Source organism: Spodoptera frugiperda, chromosome 14 (assembly GCF_023101765.2).
Source record: "Spodoptera frugiperda isolate SF20-4 chromosome 14, AGI-APGP_CSIRO_Sfru_2.0, whole genome shotgun sequence".
NCBI classification, from domain to species: Eukaryota; Metazoa; Arthropoda; class Insecta; order Lepidoptera; family Noctuidae; genus Spodoptera; species Spodoptera frugiperda.
Genome location: NC_064225.1, coordinates 23,972 through 43,852, shown reverse-complemented (window position 1 = coordinate 43,852; position 19,881 = coordinate 23,972). Strand labels below are relative to the sequence as shown.

The 19,881-nt window shown below is 47.9% G+C and overlaps 4 protein-coding genes across 10 annotated transcripts; 1 reads left to right on the top strand and 3 right to left on the bottom strand.

The window, feature by feature from the left end:
- Positions 1-254: 254 nt before the first annotated feature.
- Positions 255-5,549, bottom strand: LOC118279200 (nematocyst expressed protein 4). Of its 7 annotated transcripts, none has more exons than XM_035598769.2 (6): positions 5,398-5,549; positions 3,906-4,038; positions 3,749-3,835; positions 3,471-3,680; positions 2,487-2,525; positions 255-1,308 (listed from the first exon to the last, which is right to left on the bottom strand). In XM_035598769.2, the coding sequence occupies exons 2-6, from the start codon at positions 4,009-4,011 to the stop codon at positions 1,235-1,237; spliced, it is 516 nt and encodes a 171-aa protein (XP_035454662.2). In that variant the 5' UTR covers positions 4,012-4,038; positions 5,398-5,549; the 3' UTR covers positions 255-1,234. The 7 variants fall into 7 exon arrangements, with proteins under 7 accessions (XP_035454662.2, XP_035454658.2, XP_035454665.2 ...); XM_035598765.2 differs by lacking the exon at positions 5,398-5,549 and adding an exon at positions 4,956-5,388; XM_035598772.2 differs by lacking the exon at positions 5,398-5,549 and adding an exon at positions 4,726-4,927.
- Positions 5,550-5,679: 130 nt separating this feature from the next.
- On the top strand, positions 5,680-7,526 carry LOC118279201 (39S ribosomal protein L54, mitochondrial). The gene is made up of 3 exons (XM_035598774.2): positions 5,680-5,952; positions 6,058-6,203; positions 7,294-7,526. Exons 1-3 carry the CDS (start codon positions 5,826-5,828, stop codon positions 7,453-7,455), a joined length of 435 nt encoding a protein of 144 aa, XP_035454667.2. The 5' UTR covers positions 5,680-5,825; the 3' UTR covers positions 7,456-7,526.
- LOC118279199 (outer dense fiber protein 3) lies at positions 7,497-8,998 on the bottom strand. The gene is made up of 4 exons (XM_035598764.2): positions 8,816-8,998; positions 8,273-8,753; positions 8,106-8,208; positions 7,497-8,022 (listed from the first exon to the last, which is right to left on the bottom strand). Exons 1-4 carry the CDS (start codon positions 8,832-8,834, stop codon positions 7,936-7,938), a joined length of 690 nt encoding a protein of 229 aa, XP_035454657.1. The 5' UTR covers positions 8,835-8,998; the 3' UTR covers positions 7,497-7,935.
- A 256-nt stretch (positions 8,999-9,254) lies between these two features.
- Positions 9,255-13,735, bottom strand: LOC118279113 (probable vesicular acetylcholine transporter-B). The gene is made up of 6 exons (XM_050698220.1): positions 13,252-13,735; positions 12,431-12,601; positions 12,007-12,357; positions 11,757-11,929; positions 9,505-10,116; positions 9,255-9,436 (listed from the first exon to the last, which is right to left on the bottom strand). Exons 1-6 carry the CDS (start codon positions 13,733-13,735, stop codon positions 9,356-9,358), a joined length of 1,872 nt encoding a protein of 623 aa, XP_050554177.1. The 3' UTR covers positions 9,255-9,355.
- Positions 13,736-19,881: the final 6,146 nt, after the last annotated feature.

Below are 19,881 nucleotides of genomic sequence, written 5' to 3'. Positions count from 1 at the left end.
GCTGTCGTGTGGAGGGACTTGTTGTGCTGCGCCTGGCTACTGAGCCTAGGTGGGGATAATAGTTGCCAGTTTCGTAGTAGGAAGCGCTCTGTAGTTTATACCGAAGTAGGCACCTCGTATATTGCCAATAGAGATACATGGTAAGACATTCTGGTGTGTGTCAAGTGGCTGATGTTCCCTCCCGCCTCACGAGGAGTTACTTCTTGATATTCCAAACACACGAAAATAATGGATATTGAAATGAAACTCGAGTGTGTACGCCGACATGCGCTGCGCATAATGTTTATTATATTTTGTATGAAAATTAAAATACACTTAGTGACCACTTACATAACTAAATTCAAAATATCTTATTCATAATAAAATGCACCTTAAACTTTACAACATAAAGCTCAATGTACCTATATTTGGGAAATAAGAGAAACGTTACAATCTGAGGTAAACACTAGTTATCAGTAACAATCTCACGAAGTAGGAGAACATATTTACACAGACAGCGAGGTACCGCCCAGTGTAGTACTGTGTCGGGTACTCGCACATATCACATGTCCGCTGGTCGCGCGGACGCAGCGTATATACACCATTCACACGTCTATCTATATCATTCATAGTGACGTCACTCTTACTGTAACTACTGCAGACGCCTGGTTCACTAGTTAAGTACGTTGCACGACACACGTTGCACGTTGCACGCTACAGCGCGTGGCTATAGATCTAATCAAAACTGAGCACTTAGAGAACAACCCATGTAGAGTGACACGCTGCAGGCTCGGCGGGGCGACACGTGGCGTGTTGCGCGTTGCGGAGCGACGTGTTGCATGTTGCGAGTGACGCGACATACAAGTACTGGTGACACACGTACTGAGCGCGCACTGATAACGCGCTGTTATCTCACTGATACTGTGCGCCGCGACGCTGGCGCAAACATTATCATAAAACGGTATTCGTGTAATCCAACAATTTCCTTTCAATTTACAATATCAAACACATCTGCGCAGTTTGTACTTGTGCGGGCGCCCCCTACCGGCCTGCGGCGAACGTTACGTTACAGTGACATCGTTGGGAACTGTATTGTATACTTAATACTAAACTCTCGTATTGTACATCGCTAACATTTATATTTCATATAAATCTCATCTCAGTCGAGGACATTACTCTTACAGACAACAATAAAATGAATAGATTATGTAAACAATGTTGGATTGCTAGTGTAGCACCGCCGGGCAGTGGGCGACTAGTGCGGCGCGTGCGGGTTGTACGGGGGCTGCTTGTGGTCCGCCATCACCTGGTCGTACGACGGCGGACACGCTGCAACACACGGTGGTACACGTTACACGGTACACATCACAACTACATACACTGTATTATACCCGACACGAACCATGACATTATGTTGGAGGTAATTTCGCAGTTTTCACTGTTACTCGAATTAACTAAATTTCTTTTACTTCCTTTAAAAAAAAAACAATACAAATAATATAAACGTCACCCGCCACTACGAAATATCTGGCCATGGTTCGTGTCGAGGACATACCGCGGCACATTCAGAACATGATGCAATTCGTATAAACTATCTGTGGGTAGATTTGTTTGCCAACACTACGTATGTTATCGCAGGACACTTCCCGCACTACTTGTGTTACTGTGTGACACATTGTCTGCAGCTGCTGTCCAACGAGCGGCCAGATCTACCGACAGACAGGTTATTGGAACTGTTGTGATGTAATGAGCTGACACACCAAGTTAGCACGACTCTAGTGGAACAAACACATGTACCGCTGCCAGACATCACTCAGGAACATGGATGAAACTAGATGTACCTGGACGACATTAGGAGGTCCCTGAACTGTGTGTACCAATCGAACAGGCACGTGGAGCATGTCATCCCTACTGTGTCACGTAGGAGCATATTGTTGCTGGCTGTAACGGTCCGCAGCTACATGACAGATTGCCTTAGTGCATGTAATACTGCTAATTATAATTCCGATATCTAATCCTTGCGGAAAACGAAGCGGAAGTGATATGTAGTATCGCGCTCTGAGTTATTCTGTTGTTTTCCTTGCGCTGCACGATCATTAGGTAGCATTGATCATTAAAATACGCAACTGGTGCCAAAATCGGTTACAAATTTAAATAATTTTCAATGAGACAGGGCAAGCCAACTTTTGTACGACGACAATGAACATATCGGTATTGATAGTTTCGTCCATCCACGTTGGGTTCATGTTTGCGGCAGTTGCCCCGAGCACCGCGCGGAATGGTTGAACAATACAAACTATTACTGCTTCAGGACCGTTACATACAATTTGAATGCTCAGTAGGACAGCCTGTACGACGGCTGGCGATGCCCTCCCCGAGCCCGTTCGATTAGTCCCACAGCTGCAGGGACGTGTCCCGACTAGTCGCTACCGGGGGTGACATGAGACATGCGACACTGACACAAGCCCACCACTAGATGTAGTTACTGTGGGGGGGGGGGTACGTACCTTGCGCGCTCCAGCCCGGCGGCGCCACTCCATAGAAAGCTTTGCACAAAGCGAACGGTTAGTTAGCACGGGGCCCTTATTGCTACATAGTTAGTTAGTTAGTCAGTGTTGAATGAGAAAATGTACCACAAGTATATAAATAATGTGTCATCGAAGCTAACTATAGCTTATCATATTATGTACGAACATATCAGAGGACATTGCGGCACTAGAAAATGATTTATTATTTCCCAGTACCTATAGTATTGACCACATCACATTAAACAGCCACACAACAACACATACACATGTTTTGTTACGTGTGTGTATTTCTGTAATACATTGCACACTATCAACAACTAGTTAAGCCGAGTAGTGACACGTGACGTCACGAGTATTATCCACTCGATGACTAGCGAGTCATCTCGTACGTCGCCCGACACTCCATCAAGCGATGTCTATACAATGTATACTCAAGGTGCAGTTTGTTTGCTTCGGAAGTACTAGGGCGGTGTGACTGACTGTGTGAATGACTCTCTGTACATGTCACCGCGTGCACATACATACTGCACCGCGTGGTCGTGTGGGACTGTCCTCTGATGGTACATTACAGAGACTAAACTGACATTCTGATTAAACTATTATCACGTACAGGCGTCTATGCTAGTAGTTAGCTCACGTGAGTAAACCGGATATTTCAATTAATGAGTGAAAACAGTTTTTAAAAGGTTGAGATGAATATATTTGTACCGTCGTCCACACAAAGCGTCGAGCGAGCACTATACAAGGGATGGTGCATACACAGCACGTGCACGTGTAGTGGTAACTCGTCGCACGTACATAGTACACACCGCCGGTACAAATAGTTACAACACTAGCACCGCATACACATGCAAACACCGGTTAATTCGTAATCATCGCAATCATATTTGCTCGAGTCAATTGAGTCTCCGTAATAAAACAATGGATTATTAATAGCTATCCCCATCAACGGTTATGACTTACCAGTGACATCAGGTGCCGTGGGCGCTGGCGATGGGTACGGCGCTGCAGCGGGCATCCCCGTCGGGTACGGGGCCGTCGTGGGGTAGGGAGCCCCCGTGGGGTAGGGCGCCCCCGTAGGGTAGGGCGCAGTCGTGGGGTAGGCCGCGGCCGGCGGGTAGGGCGCGGGCGCGGGGTATGCTCCCGTCACCGGGTACACGGTCACCGTCGGCGCTGTGGACAACAGGTCGGTCAGTGGACGTCGCGGGAGCAACGAGCGGGCGGTACGGGCGGTGTGTCACCTGCGTGGCGCACGTCGTGCGGCGGGTACAGCGCGCCCGCGTACTGTTGCTGCGGGTATGGTGCACCCGTCTCCTCGCGCGGCGGCGCTGCAACACACACACACGTCACACACATACTCTGCCGGCAGCGACTAGGCCCGCATGTGGCGGTACTCACGCGCGATGACGCGGCCGCGCGCCTTGTTCCTGCAGCAGCAGCGGCAGACGAGCGCCAGCAGCAGCGCGGCCAGCACGCCGCACGCCAGCCACCACAGCAGCTCCATGGGCGGCCCGTGCCGCGCGTGTCGCGCCTACACACACACACACACACACTGTCACTGCGCAGGAACGAGTGGCCGCCAGATAACAGACAGCTCTGTCCTGGCCGCCTACTCACTACATGTCCCTGCGTGCCCACTACTCTGTGGCATGAGTGCAAGCTGTACATCAAACTGTTACATACTGACAAGTTTACTAGTTACAGGTTTTGTTTGCTTTTCAACATTTCAATTAACTTTGCTCCACATATATTGTATTATTTCTCATTGTTCTTTCCATAACTTGATTATTTCCACAATTTGGTTTTAATTAACTACATATATCAATTAGGAAGTAAGATGCCACAAGAATAAAATATTGACAAAATGTGGGTTTAAAATTACTGTCACCATAACAAATCTGGACATGTTTTATGTGTATATACCATGGAATCTAACAGTTAAGGAACTGATAGCAAAGGTGATTGCATAGAATAAGGGTATAAATGATACAAACAAATCAACTGGTGGTCGGTGTCCACTCACAAGTAGGTAGTTGCACTAAGTCACAAGTCACAACTACAGTTGTGGGATACAGAGACTACACACTACTGGTGTACAAGATGCACAATATGATGTAGTCACGCGGCCAACTACATGCAGCAGCAGTGCTCGCACTACAGCACTGTCACAGCTAGCACTACTGCACCGCACCACTGTACCAGTTATTGTTCCGTGTACCTCTGTACCGAGTACTGCTGCACACACCGAGCACTGCCTGCCGCGGACTAGTGCGCGGCGCCGCTCGCACCTGTACCGCGCCGTATCTGCGCGGCCGATCCATAATCAGCGAGTAATTAGTGCTTACACCGAGATACGGCGATAGTGTATCAGTGTACAGAGCGGCACTGTTAGTCAACCGGCGCTCAGTGTCGCCTGACGTAAGCGCTACGCCGAGCGACCTCACGTACCTTGAAAATATCGTCGGTATCGAGCTCGTTCGAGTCGAACATCACTTTCAAGCAATAACGAAACAATAACAATGACGACACAGCGCTGACCGCGCTCCGCTTCACTCGCCGTGTGTCACTGAGCGACTGTCGCACTGAGTGCTGCAGGCGCGAGGCGGCTCCCGCTTCTCTCCCAACCCGTATCCGACATGTGAGCTATGAGTCACGCCAGCGGACTGTCGGGCCGAGTGTTTCCACACGGGTTTTCCTTTCCAGATTATACAAGGAAAGACAAGGTGGAGCAAAGTACTTTAACAATGATTTTAATGTAGGTACAACTAAATTCTGTCCTTTAAAATGTATCTTACGGCAACGGTAACTACATTATCTTATCTAATGCACCAGATATGAAACATATACAATCACAAGATTCATCAGAAAAAAACATTTTCTATTGACATACCTATAAATAAATAAAACAGTTCCAAGCTGCGACCGCGAACTTCTCTGTTGACACTTCACTTGTCACTGTGTTACTGCTGTCACACTCACTGCTTGTCACAGTTGTCACTGTGACACTTGACTTGTTTGTCTATAGTGCCGCTCGCGCGATGGCCGCGCGGTGATTGTGGTCGCACCGAGTCGACTAAATATCTAAGTCGACTATACAACTACTACTCAAGTGTCAAATATAACAGGAATGTCATTATTGTCATTGTCGATGTCAAATGTCAATTGTCACTTGACAGTGTGTCTTGGTACCGTGCTACTTGGGATCAGCTAAATGATTACAATTACAACCTATTCTGTCTGTATTTTATTGTTTTAACTTTCAGATAAAACCTCATAATTGTATTAAATATAAGTGCCTAGACGGCTTCCCTTGCCACAATGAGTTGTGGATTCCTTATCCGCACGTTATTGCCGCTGCGGCAGGTGTTCACAGCTCAGACATCACATTTGCACAGTTCTGGAGTTACATTCGCTGCTGTGAAGAAGACTACGTCCGCCGCTGGAGGTGCGTACAGCGGTGGCGCCATGCGCCAGTGGCGTGTCGTTATGTTCACGAGTTAATATAATTATGATCGTAGCGCGCGGCGATGCTAATGTTGGTCTTGTCCAGGTGTTATGGGGCTGGGGAAAGGCAAGAAAAAGGCCGGCAAGCTAGGTGCCATGGAAAAGAAAGAAATGCCAGTAGAGAGCGACCCACACAAACTCGTAAACTATGTGTGTGGCTCCAACATCTACACCACCGGGGAGGACGTCAAGGTGAGCTCTCTGTCAGCTTCATTACTCATTTATGTAATTACTAGTTTCTGCCAGTGGCTTCACCTCATGTTCCCGTGGGATTAATAAGTAGGTACTTACCCTATGGTTTATTCAAGACCATAATCTGCCCTGCTCTAAACGTCAGCCCGATAACTAGTTGGTTTGAAGTGAAGGAGCACAAACATCGGCAATTATATTATTAGTAGGGTCAGTGGGTATCAATAGAGTAGAGATTACATTTACATTAACGAGACTTACCATCCGGCAAGATATTGGCCAAATGTCAAGCCCTTACCAACATAAATTGCTGAAGTTGGCTTTTAAATGAATGGACTCACTCTTACTTACTGGATCTACTAGGGATTGCCAAAAATTTTATTGATCCTCATCATCAAGGGAAATAAGTTTACTAGCAGGTAGTCCAAGCTTCCATCAGCCACCTTATAGTTTATCATCAAACCAGTGTAATGGTACCATAATGTGCAATGGTCATCTAACCTACATATAATTGACAAGTTTTTCAAGTGTTGGGTATAATTAACTAGGAACATATTGTTGGCTTATTGCAAGAAATCATTCATTGCAAAAAATCACTTATTTGTATCTAGTATATTTTGTAGAATGTGTCAATATTAGTGCACTAGGTATAGTTAAACACATATTCAGTGATTTAATGTAGACTAGCAAACCTGGCGAACTCTGTTTCGCCTGTGTTTCCTGTTTTCCTGCTTTTCTCTTGCTATAAACCTCACGGAGCCCGAGACCTTTCTAGCGAATGCAAAACCGTGGAAGTCGGTTCGTGCGTTCTGGAGTTATAGCGTCAGGAAGGAAAACCCAACTTATTTTTATATAATAGATAATGATTTCTTGCAATAAGCTGATGATATAGTTGGTTACAGGTTGACCTACCTAATAAATGTTACTGATTGTAGTACTCACATGTAAATGTAATCTTTGTAAACATGTTCATTACTCTTGAAAGCCTGCACTGAGAAGGAGAAGGTTATCATCAAAGAAAATGTTGAAGCTCCAGAAACAACGAGCATCCTATCAGTGGCCAAGGACAGATAGTTGACAGTAGTGTGTACAGTTGCAGGAGGACAGCGCGTACCCCGCGTGGCTGTGGGAGCTGCGCGTGGGGCGCGCGCCCGCGCTGCACGAGCTGTCGCCCGACTCCAAGCAGTACTGGCTGCGGGTGCGCGCCGCCGCCATGCGCCGCAACAACAAGCTGCGCTCCATGAGGAAGTTCTAGGCAGCCACTGTACATACTAGTTAGGCAATAATACGCGACTGTACAAATATACCATTTATTTCATTCACAAAGACTTTCAATGGAAATTCACGAAATGATTTTAGTGCCGTCTACGTGATGTCAGTACGATTCGTCACGTATCCGGCATGAGTAGACGAACATTGGTACTTTAAGTAAACACCATTTTTACAAAATATAATATTCGGTTAATATTATGACTAAAATAAAATAATATACCAGGTATAAGGCTAGACACTACGACAGACAATTTTTACCAAGTCACATTAGTCATCAAATCCAAAGATACAGTACAACATGATCAATTTGTCTCGACGTTACAGCTCCAATAGGACGGGACTCGGGACTCGGGACGTTACTTTACTCGACTCGACGATTTTTTTGGTATTAACTGCAACTGGCACACGGACGTCACAAGGCAGGCTACTGCAGACTCTGCAGTCTCTGCGGGCTCTGCAGGCTCTACAGGCAGTCCATCGTGTCCTCCTTGATGATCATCGGCGGCGCGTAGTCGCCGTGCTTCGTGCCGAACGAGTACGAGTACGGGTTCTGTAACAGACACGGCGTTACGTCACTCGCTCACTGCAGCGACCTCTCGCGTCGCGCGGCGGCACTACACTACTGGCACTCACCTTCTTAGTGTTGTAGAGGTTGGGCGGGTAGGCGGCGGGCCCCGGCGTCTTCGTGGCCTTGCCGGCGCCGTCCAGGCGCGCGCCCAGCGAGAACACGGGTTGCCTGCAACATACACGCGTTACACACCGCTACACCCGAGTAGTGACAATATTGGTGCGGCACTCACTTGCACTTGTACACGTTGGTGTCGCGCTGGAAGTACACGGCGGGCCCCGGCGACTTGGCCTTGGCGTTGAAGCCGACGCGCGCCCCCATGGTGTAGGCGGGCGTGCCGGGCCCCAGGCGCAGCGCGTAGGCGTTGGGTGCGGGCCCCGACCGCTTGAGCGCGAAGCCGAGGCGCGCGCCCATGGAGTAGACGGGCGCGCGCGGCTCGCGCATGGGCGGGCAGCGCTCGGGCGCGTGCGCGCCGGGGCCCGGCGTGCGCAGCGTGGCGCGCGCCGCGAAGCGGGCCCCGAAGGACCAGGCGGGCGACGACATGACGCCGTCGCGCGTGACGCGCTCGATGCGGTAGGCGGGCCCCGGGCCCAGCCCGCGCAGGCGGTAGCCCGCGTTGGTGCCGAACGAGTACATGGGGTTGCGGTAGCGCGACGGGTCGTGCTGCGTGAAGCCCACCGTCGTGGGCAGGCGGTAGGCGCCCGGCCCGGGGCCTGCAACAGCTACATTGAGGAACGCCGCGCGCCGCCGCTACATTGCTACCTGCGATACTCACCCAGTGGTCTCTTGGACATGGCGTGTGCTTGTGACTGCGGTTGTGTTTATATTTTACTAAAATTTAGCGTCATGGAACCAAAGTGCGTTGTGTTGATTACGGTAATTTTGACATAATGTCAGTCGGCCACGTCCAGTGACGTCTCAAACAAATGAACTTTCAAACGTAGAAACGGCGCGTCACCCGCCACTCGACACACACCGCTACATTATACATCGCCGCGCGTCGGGCCGAGCTACTAGTAACGTGTTATTGGATTCATTTTTAGTATCTAGTAGGGTTGGTAAGTATATAGGTAGGTAGGTACTGCAGTAGTGGCAGTAGTGAAACAAAAAACACATCGGCTCTTGTTTATATTAAGTATCATCACCGTTACTATGTACCTACTTCGATTAGGTAATTGTCAACGCCGTTAAGGTTTCAGGTAGTAATGTTTGTAGTTTTGTAGTGTGACTGCTACATATAAATGTATTGCATCGTACAACATCAGTCCAGCTAAATAAAGTAGGTAGTGTAGTGTGTCTACTGGCGCGGCGCTGTCTACTGGCGCGGCGCCAGCGGCAGGCGCTCGGCGCCCTCCTCGCACTCCGCGTCCTCCTCCTCCGGCGAGCTGGCGCCCCACTGCACACACAGGCTCACGTTACTACGTCACAGTACACACACACACACACACACAGCGCGGACAGTACCTGCGGGGACAGCGGGTGCGCCGCCAGCGCGCGGTACAGGTAGCCCACGTACAGCAGGTTGAGCACGCCCAGCGCGCGCATCGCCGTCTCGAAGCCCACGCACCACGCCACGGCGCCGCCCAGCACCGGGCCCAGCGCGTACGCCGCGCTCGACGCCGCCTGCAGCAGCGCCGCCACGTGCGCCTCGCGCCGCGGGTGGCGCGCCAGCAGCGCCGGCACCAGCGCCGCGTCCGCCGCGCCCAGCCCCGCGCCCAGCGCCACGTGCGGCGCCGCCAGCCCCGCCACGGTCCGCGCGTGCGGCACGGCCAGCGCCGCCAGCGCCACGCCCAGCTGCCCCGCCAGCGCCACGCGCTCGGCGCCCAGCCGCCGCGCCGCGCCGCCCAGCAGGCTGGCGGCCAGCAGGTACGCGGCCGAGTCGGGCACGAACACGGCGCCCGTGAGCCAGCGCTGCGCGTGGAACTTGTGCAGCAGCCACAGCGGCAGGCACGGCTCCAGCGCCGCCATCACGCTCGTCGTCAGCAGCACGGCGCCCGCGCACGCGCCCGCGCCCCCGCGCCCCGCCAGCGCCCACACGCCGCGCCACGACACGCCGCCCGCGCCCTCCTCGCACGGCTGCCGACACCTTACTGTTTACATGCGTGGCCGGACTACTATACTCGCGGCACATTGTACCGAAGCCTATACGCAAGCATTGTACGCAGATGACATGAGTTCAATACTTATTAACAATTCAATTTGTAACATTCTCACCCACAAAAACATTTCATGTTAAATGTTGCCAAGACGAGACCATATAGCACGGACTTTTTGCTATTCGTCATATGGGCTTGAGCTTAAAAATCTATTCAATCTTCTAAACTCTTTCCGTGCGGCCAACTCGCCAGTTACGTCCAAGGTTTGCACGCCTACGAGATTATAGCGTAAAAACTCTGCTACGCGCTACGAACTACGCAGTATGAGCTATGGCTGTAGAATTTCCCCGTAACTTGAGTGTGAAATTAGGGCTTATCGATTTAGGTCTGGGCATGTAGGGTGAGAAACTTGGCTCTACACGGGATCTGATTACTTTTTGACAGTGCGAGCTATATGGTCTCGTCTTGGCAACATTTAACATGAAATGTTTTTGTGGGATTTCATTTCTTTTTGTAGGTTCAAATTATTCTCACTAAGTCGTACCTACATAAACAACTATAAACATATTATACCTACTAACCTACACTACTTAATTGCAAATACCTACTTATTCAATCTTTGAATTTCTTAATTAAATTTGTGAGAAAATTGCAAACGTAATGCTAATACTTTTTATCAATGAAAATTAAAACACTAGTACCTAACTAAACCTTCACCTACTAAACTACTAAATTTATAAGAAAATTGCAAACGTAATCCTAATACTTTTTATCAATGAAAATTAAAACACTAGTATCTAAACCTTTACCTACTAAACTACTAACAATTAAATATTAGGCAAATGGTTTTTTTCTCCGCGATAGCAAACTTTTAAATTACCGAAATATTCCGAAAATTTTTCATTCAACGAGACAACCGTCAACGACGTCTGCCCTCGCGCGTCTGCCCGCGTTCGGGTGCCGCGCTCGCTGACGGGCCGATTATTTTTAGCTACTGCGCGGGGACGAGGGGGCAGGCGGCGGGCGTTGGCGCATACTATACTTACGATGCTTATGTTCAAAAGTATAGGTTGATTAATAAACACTTACCGAAGTGAAGTGTAGTAATATTATTCATATCTAAGTACTTATGGGTAGGATAATGTTTTGATTTGATGAAAAGTTTGTGTTCTATGTACTTGTGTATAATTTTCAGATCTCAAGCAGGAAATAGGGAATTAAGTTTCCCTATTTCAGATTTTTACCCCTCCGCGGCCGTATTAAGACCTCTAGCGTCAAAAGTTGCGGAAGTCTCGAACAAACTTTCACCCCCTAGTTTAAGGGGTTGGGGGGTAAAAGTTCCAAGTTTTAGGATTTTTTTGTTGTTTGGGTACTAATACTAGCTTACATACCAAATTTCAGTTTTCTAGGACTTCAGGAAGTACCTTAAGAATTTTGTTGATCATCAGTGAGTGAGTGACGAAATCGGGGTATTTTAGATATCAATAAAATCTAAAGTATAAGAGCTATGCAATTGAAACTTTAGAGGTTTATTAAGTCTACCACTGACATTATATCCTGAAAATTTTGTTTATCTGGTATAACCCAAACTCAAGTTATGAAGGTTCAAAAATAAGACGAAGCGCTTCGAGAAAAGGTAGGTAGTGCCCTTGCGCTTGCGCTTCGCTTGGCTCGTCTTGGCGGGGGCACTATCGTGCCCCCAGATCTGATTCTTTTAAGAAGACTTGAGAGTTGGAAACTGGAGGTACTCACCCGGTTGTACTCCTCCTTATCCAGAAACATGTACTGCAGCGCTGAAACAAAGGAACGCTCGCTTAGTGATAGTCACTCAGTTACTGTAGAACGTTACCCACGGCCGCAGTGTTCTCACCGAGGTCGGCCAGCAGCGCCGCGGCTATCAGCAGGAAGGGCGCGCCGCGGCTCCACAGCGCGTACGTGGCGCCGCCGAACGGGTAGCCCACCAGCACGCCTGCAACACAACTCGGTGAGTCGGTGCACTGCCGGCCACGCCCGCGCGGTCGCGGCACGTTGTAGTTACCCAGCGCGACGGCGCCCAGCAGCGCTCCGATGGCGCGGTCCCGCTGCGGCGGCGCCAGCGCCCGCGCCGCCAGCGCCAGCCCCGCCACGGCGGCCAGCGCCGCGCCCGCGCCGTGCGCCGCGCGCCCCGCCGCCACCACCAGCGCCGCGCGCCACCCGCCGCGCCCGCTCACGCACGCGAACACTGCGCACACCGCACACGTCACGCCGCGCCCCGCCCCGCCGCGCCCCCGCGCCCCCGCCCCCTGTATACGTACCGACGGCGGCGGCGGCCAGCGTGGCGGTGGCGGCGCGCAGCACGGGCGCGGCGCCGCGCCGGCACACGGCGGCGCCCGCCAGCGGCGCGGCCAGTAGCTGCGCGGCCGCCTTGGCGCCCAGCACCACGCCCACCACGGCCTGCGACGCGCCGCCACCGCCCCCCGCGCCCTCTGTCACACACACTACACGCTCGCCTCGGTACACCGCGGACACGCGTCAACAGAATAGGTATCTTCCAGGGAAGCAAGGAAGTGTACAATAAACTTGGTACTACTGATGGTGATTACAACATTATACTTACTTACATTCTTTTACGAAGTTATTCAATAAGATTTGATAATTTTTAATAGATTAGTAATAGTTTTTAGTTCTCAATACTTTCAACGGTTTATTTTTTGCTTTACCCGCTGGACACATTACTACAATACGGCTCACATTAGTCGAAGAACCGATACCTACGTACCTTTGTTCCTAGTTTAGGACACCCTTCAGCTAGATACAGTGACAATACTCGCAAGATGTCGTGCTATTGCAGAGGCCTATGTCCAGCAGTGGACGAATCCGGGCTGATGATGATGGCACGGTGTAGTACTACGTGTGGGCAAACCGCCGATGTTCTCAATGGCGGCAAGGCCGCGCGCGCAGGTCCATCTACCGCGAGGTAATAGTGAACAAGAGAACATTGGACATCTCGACACCTAATTGTCCATTTTTAAAATCCTCACAATCCCGTAAATCCTAAGTATGACTTATAGGGGAGAGGGGAGACAACAGTCAGGCATTAAATGGAAGGGACCGTAGTGTGGAGGAGGGTAGGTACGGGGAGTACCGGCGGCGACAGCGCGCTGCGCCGTGTGGTTGAGCAGGCTGGCCAGCGGCGCGTCGCGCGTCGTCCACAGCGCCAGCGCCTCGCCGCGCACCCAGTCCGGGATGATAGGCACTGCGCACACAGGACCCCACTCGGTACAGTACACAGTACACAGTGTACAGTATACAGTATGCAGGCACCGCCCGGCACTCACCCAGCACGGTGAGCAGCACGTTGTCCAGGAAGAACGTGAAGTATATGAGCGCCACGGCCGCCGCCGCGCCGCGCGCCTCGCCCGCCGCCTGCATCGCGCGCCGCCCGCCTCGTACTGCCGCCAGTACCGCGCGGCGCGGCGGGGCGCGATACAACAGATGTGGCTCGATCCAATCAGCGCGCGGCGGCGCGTGTGCGCTTCCTCATCCAATTTTCTGGTGAGCGCACAGTAATGGCGCCCGACGTGGGACCCGCTGATAGCGATAACGACGCTACATTCCATTAAAGTTACAATCGGTTGCTGCACACTACTCGACACAGCCACTGCCACACGACGCTTCTGTTCTACGAGTGCTACACTAACCTACGCCGGCGGCTTCTCCTGCATGTTCAATAACATTATGTCACTCCTCGCGGCCCCGATTGTTGAGTGTACCCAGATCTATTGTACCGGCTCCACCTGCGTCATACCTTCTACTACTGTATGTATAGCTGTATGGTTGCATACAAACTATAAGTACTAGTAGTAGTGGAGGAGCGTGATTGTTTGTAGGACATTTGTCAACTATGTGTTATGTTAGTACGCGCACAACAAGTTGGTGCCGACAGACGCAGACTCCGTCTGAACACTTGCAGCTACTTTTATGTTATTTTGAACACCGGCGCCGTGAATAAGTATTCAAGTGCACAACACGAGCTTAGTAATCGTTTCTTTCTTTCAGAAAAACGTCATCTTTATATGCCTGGCTGCTGTAGTATAGAGTCCATACAACAAGGGATATGTAGTAGCGGGCAATTTTTTTTTAAGAATCTTCAGTGGAACTGTCTCACAAAATGTAATGTAACTCTTACAAAATTAAAAAAACCATTTTGTCGTCAACATCACGCGCTCTAACTCCCGACTGCCACGGAAGCTGAGCGTGCCGCTCACTGCTGGTAACTGTGGGGGGAGAACTATTCCTTTTTAAAACAAGCGCCACCTCCAGCGCCTGCTATAGTTAGGGCCTGTTTTTCAATGTCTGGCCGCGCGCATAGTCCCAGATACAGAATTCAGAACGTAATTTGTATTAACTATCTATTTTAAATAAGTTTATCGGGTCTGTCATCAACTCTGTACTTTGGGACTTTGGGAGTGTGGTCTCTGGCAATCTGGGCGTAACACCATGTTAGATAATTTAATTGTTTCATCAGGTGTAGTCTATTATACGGACCGTGTGGAGCCTAGCACAAATTTCCGTGCGTTTAGGCGTTTTTGCCATAGGTACCTATTATTGGAAGCAAATATAACAGCTCACACATAGTTATAAGTCAAATTTCCTGGGCTCTTACCAGTTGTGTAGTCTCTTTTGTGCCTTTAGGCTAAAGTCATTCTGTCTCCTGCATTAAATTCACTAAGGGAAGGGGCCACTATCGTTTTCTTTTTCTTCTCTAATAATCTGATTTATTTCGATGAGGAACCCAAGACAGTCATTCATACCTACCTACCTCTGGGACGCGCTCTTCAGTGTTCCGGTGTTTTCATGGTTGTATCTACTGTATGTAGATCCTAGCTTACAAGAGTTGCAGCGGTACGGGAGGTTGCGGCGGGCATGTCCCATTAAAAAAACCTATATCAGGTACCTACTTATCTGAAGGTGGTGACACAGGACTTTAATTAATTAGTTAGGAGTAGGTACCCCTATCATTACCTATTATGCTTTTAAAATCTTTTTGGAGGTACCTTCACAAACACACCCTCCATCATCGTACTGAAACAAATAATCGAATGTGTATTGGATAACAAATGTAATTATCTGCAGACGGCGCGCGACACGACAGCGCGCAGCTGCGCGAGTACTCCGATATAGTCTCTACTCATCAACAGTTCACTTTACGTACCCAGTACCACCTACCTAGTACCTACCTACCTGCGTACCTATTTGTAGCGAAATAATATTATTCCAACACAACCTACTTGTATGCTTATTTATGTGTTCGTGTGCTCGTGAATAACTTCGTCACACGTAAGCTGCCGCCTGGGAACTGTTGTGACGATTGTGTTTTTGTAGGAAAGGAAATTATCAACTTTAAGGGTGATTCCATCCATAGTGACATACCTACCAACTAGGGAAACTGATGATAACCAGAGGAATCGAGGGGAACTTCCGAATATCATAGCTGGACGGGACGACACCCGACTACTGCGTGTGGTATTTGTTTATTTATGGGCCACAGGAAGTTTAGGTACCCCCGTACTCCTAATGATTACAAAATTATAAAAATCAATCTGATTTACAGTCTGTGTGTCTGGCCCCACACGGACTATAAAAAAAAAGTAACAGAAGTAAGTAACCGAACATTATGCAATTTGTTAACACACCACAGTTTCTACCAAGGTAAGTAGGAACTTATCTAATTCCTTACAGTATGAACGCTTCATACTTTTTATAATACCTATAGTCGTTTTCGTTTATAACATAAAAGCTTTATAGGTATTAAATAAAAATTGTCACAAAGTATGGCTGGGACCAACGCCTAAATTATAATTTGTTAGGGGCTTGTGGCCACAACTTCTAACACATTATGTTTGTGTACCGTGTGTAGTTACAGGCAAGGCATAGTACAGGTTCGTACCAAAGAGTAAAATTAAACTTAATTACAATTTACGGATTGTACAATCCTTAACTTAAGTCATTCCAGCAATAACAAAACGCGAAGTTACTGTCAACTGTCAAGTTAACGTCAGCGGTTTGAAGTGACTAGGGATGTATAGTAGGTATTTTATAATTAAATCGATTCATACTACACGAATTGATATTAATCGATTTGTTTATTACCTACCGTCTAAGAAATCAATTTTATAACGGACTCCGATATAAAATATGCCACATAATTGAGCTATACGATTAACTTAGGTATTGATTATTTTTTGTGATAACAATAAATCTCTAAACAACTGAGATTATTTACTTTTTTTTATTGTTCGATTTCTATTAAGACTTATCAACTTATGTTACGCCCCTTTGCAATAATTGAAATCGACCTGAGACCTCTTGCTTAGAAGTCACTTTTCCAACCACTTGATCCAACGACAGAATCTGATAAAACAACCATGATAAGAACGTAAGTAATTTCTCGTGTGGTTTTTAATTACATGATAACACCTTAATACGCTATTAAACTGTAGTTAATCGAATTTACGACCTACAGTTATAATGATCTTAATCGAACTTCTGAGTTAAGGGTAAGGAGGGAAATTATCCATTTAACACACAGTTTCTTTGTCTGGCACATTACTGCTGAGTTTGAAATGTGATAATAAATTACATCTCTTAGTTCCCTTATATTCCCTTATAAACAAAGGTACCTAACGTTATCATATACAAATACTATTAGCCTACCTTCTGATTATCGTACGGCGTACTTACGGAACTATTTAAGGCGGTCACTCGACTCGAGTTTCATTTAATTAATGCCAGCCCCTAGCGTGAAGTTGAAATTAATCGACTTACCTAATCAAACAGTTTCTTGATTATGATATTTAACATAATTATATTATAAAAACACTGCCATTACTACGAATAACGAAATTAATCGATTAATTATTTCACTTTGCAATCGATACATGTTTGTATACTTTATCTATTTAACAGCCCATCCTTATCCTTACAATTTATAATAATAGTACATAACTGTTAATCAAGCAGTCAGGTCAGTGGTCTGTAGCCAGTCATGTCGCTGCCGCCGACGGCATCGTGCACTGGGTCAATTGGCTAGCCGGACTGTCGACACGCGATAGTGGCTTCGAGACGGGCAGTAGTGTGCAGTGCGCCACGGTGAAGCCGTGCGAGTCCGCAGCGCTCATGAGAGCCGAGCCTGCAGCCACCGCCCGCCAGTCGCAGCGCGGCTCGCCCTGTCCGGAGCGCCTGGACGCGCGCGTCTGCCGAGTCTAGTGCAGCACGAACCACTCGCATACCTGTCACTACCATGGTGAGTGCGCCGCGTTCACTTTGTTACGAGTAGTTTGTTTACTTGACGTACTCGATCAGTCGTTCAGGTAAATGATACTATCGAATGGTTGTAGTCGCTAGCTGAGTGCTGTAGCTGGTGGGTTGCCGTGAACTGTGTTCGAGGTCAAGCGAATGCTTTTTGTGAAGCGCGCTAATTGTAGGGGACGTCGTGTAAGCAGAGATGAGCACAGAGTCGTGAGATGTAACGCAGTGGCGTCATGTTGTAACTGTGGCCAACTGCTTGTTTACACAACTCCCCCCGTTTTAATAATCGCTATTCATAATCAATTAATGCTACATTCACCAGTGACCTCTTTGTTTGGTTCAGTGAAGCGTCATAAATATGCATATTTGACCAGGCAGCACCAATTTTATTACTTGTATGCAACTGGTGACATGTGTGTATAGTTGGCTGCCCAGTCTGTGGTAGTGGAGTGAGCCGGGACGTTGTGTTGCTGACAATAAGGTGTTTGTATTGTCATCTGTTGCACACACACACATACACAAGTAATGTGTTGTGCAGTAGTATGGTGAGGTAATGAGTAGAGATGTGCTCTGTAAACAAATGAGGCATGAGTCTATGGCATGTGTTACAGTGGTACGCAGGGAGTGTCACTGACTAACTTCCTCTCTCACACAACAACTACACAGTGGGGCCCGGTGGAGCTATCACACAACATGACACAAAAACTGACTAACTAACTTCAGGACCCATAACTAAATATAATTATAAAGTAACTAACTACAGTAATTTTAATACAAAGTTCTTAGTAAATGAGACAATTATTAGGAGCACAAATAAATAAATTCTATATAAAGACAATTACTCAATGATATTGTATGGACAAAGCAGCGGGAGAAGCTAGGGAACATATGTAGTATATCTGATTGTCTAACTCATTGACAATAACAAGGTGCAACTGTGTTACTTGTTTTATACATAGGTACTAGGATGGTAGGTAGGTAACTAGGTAGTGTGTGGTAGTAATGTGAAATAATAAATGGCAATGAACAATTTTTTCTTCATTGTGTAATAATTGTACTAACTAACTAGGTAGTAGATAACTGCTGCTAGTGGACTAATGTACAGCCAATGTTGCTGTGTGGGCAATGGAGCCAGAACTGTTTTTGTGAGTGACTGAGTGTGTCGGTGGCCCTGTAGACTGTACTGAACTAATGTTCTGTTGAATTTACTTGTAACTGGTACCTTCTTTGTGAACACAAGCTGGACCATCCTCGTGGAGACAAGTGTTTGCAGAACCAGTGTTCTTTTTGAGAACTGTGAACCAGAACTTTTGGTTCCTTTGTATAATGGAACCGGGATTACCTTTCTTTCGGTATTTTCGGTTCTTGCAAGTTTTTGCAACACCTGGTAGTTATGCTTCAATACTAAACTTAAGTATTTTATTGGTATTCTATTCTCTATTGTCATACTTAGTAGTGAAGTACTAGTATTATTGTTGTTCTCGCCGTGTTATTGCTAGCAGGTACTTGCAAAGTGTTTACTATCAATAAAATGGTAATAGTTATAGAGACAGTTGCTTGATGCTTCAACATGCAGACATTAATCACAATGTTGGGTTCGATGTCTGTCTAGTAACACTGCTTACTAACTATTTATTTTTTTATATTTGTGCATACATAAGTTGCGCTTGTGCACTTTTATAAAATGTATAGTCTATAGTGTGTTGCACACATATCTCCTAGTCAAAGTCAAAGTCAAAGCATTTATTTCAATTAATCCTAAATTAGGCACTTTCGAAACGTCAAATTGAATTGTCCGTCAGTCCGTCCGTCAGTGAAGCTAGGCGCTCGTTCCAAAGTGTTGCTTCGAATGGAGAAGGACGAGCAAGAAACTCCATCGTTACTCTTTTAAAAAAAATGATTTTTACAATATCTCTGATACATTATTTGATCAATTACCTATTGGTACCTACCTACATATACCTATTCGTACCGCCTGCAGCGAGCAGCGCATGCACCGGTAGTACTGGTACAGTCGCGCCACTACACACTACACAGCACTACACGGCGCACGCGCGGTGTTCGTGGCCGCGCTGTTATCAATCATACACCGGGTCAAACCTGTGGGACCTTGAATCACCCAAAAGTTATAAAAATATTTTTTATATGTAAATCGTTATACAAGGTCTGTTACTTATGTAGCTGTTGGCCGTACTACTGCGTATGTACGAGCCGCCATCCTCTGGGGCCTCGGGTGCATACAGTAAGGACTGGGGACTCTATACACTCGGTGCCCACTCAGTGGCCTCAGGGTAGACCGTGGCACAGTGGTCACGTGCTGCCGTGCACAGCGAGGCTCCAGGGAGAGCGCGTCTCCCTAGGGATGTGCAATGTGCGTAACAGGTGGTGCACGGTGGGGGCTCTGGAGGTCTATTAGAGAACTTGGTGCCCCTTACAGGTGCTGAGGGTGGCCACC